At 74.2% G+C, this 728-nt stretch overlaps 1 protein-coding gene across 1 annotated transcript in view; it reads left to right on the plus strand.

The window, feature by feature from the left end:
- Positions 1–189: 189 nt before the first annotated feature.
- Positions 190–728, plus strand: part of AURANDRAFT_69177 (hypothetical protein) — a gene marked incomplete at both ends in the record, with an annotated part of 3,214 nt that continues 2,675 nt past the window's right edge. Inside the window, one exon of the mRNA XM_009044931.1 lies at positions 190–226. Coding sequence (XP_009043179.1) covers positions 190–226 — 37 coding nt within the window. The remainder of the gene's footprint in view (positions 227–728) is intronic.

Below are 728 nucleotides of genomic sequence, written 5' to 3' on the forward strand. Positions count from 1 at the left end.
CTGCGATCAATCTTCACTCGACTTCATGTGAGCGTATTCGAATGTTTTGACACATCCGCTGTGCTTCGAGAACTCGATGAGAGCAATCGATCCGTCCAAAAATCAGCCGAATCGACTTGGATTTGACCGAGCTAGAGAATTTCAAAGTTTGGTCGGGACGTCCCAAACCAGCGGTTGATTTGCACACAGGCGCTGCGCGTACACGCGCGGCGCGGCCGCCGCCGAGGTCCTCGAGGCCGCCGCGAGCCGCCGGCGGCCGCCGCCCGAGGGTGGGCCGCCGCGGCGGCGGCCGAGCCGGCCCCGGGAGCTCGGCGAGGAGCGGTCGCGGAGCCGGAGCCGGAGCCGCGACCGCCGCGACCGCCGCGACGGCGCGGCCCCGGGGGCCGCGCGCGAGTGGCCGCCGCCCTTCGACCTCGACCCCACGGCCTACGCCTTCGACGCGGCCTCCGGCTACTTCTACGAGCCCACGAGCGGCTTCTACTACGACCCGAAGCACAAGGCCTACTACAGCGCGCGTCCCCGGCGCGCTGCGGGCGACGGGCGGCGGGGGGGGGGGGGGATCCGGGCTCCGAGCGCGGCGCGCGCCCCCCCCGCAGGCGCACGAGCGGGCCTACTACTACCACACCCCCGGGGCGGACCCGCCCTTCGCGCGCGTCGCGCCCGCGCCGAGCCCCGCGCCGCCGGAAGCCGCGCCGCGGCCCGCGCCCCCGCCGGTGCCGCGCGCCGCG

Source organism: Aureococcus anophagefferens (assembly GCF_000186865.1).
Source record: "Aureococcus anophagefferens unplaced genomic scaffold AURANscaffold_1073, whole genome shotgun sequence".
NCBI classification, from domain to species: domain Eukaryota; class Pelagophyceae; order Pelagomonadales; family Pelagomonadaceae; genus Aureococcus; species Aureococcus anophagefferens.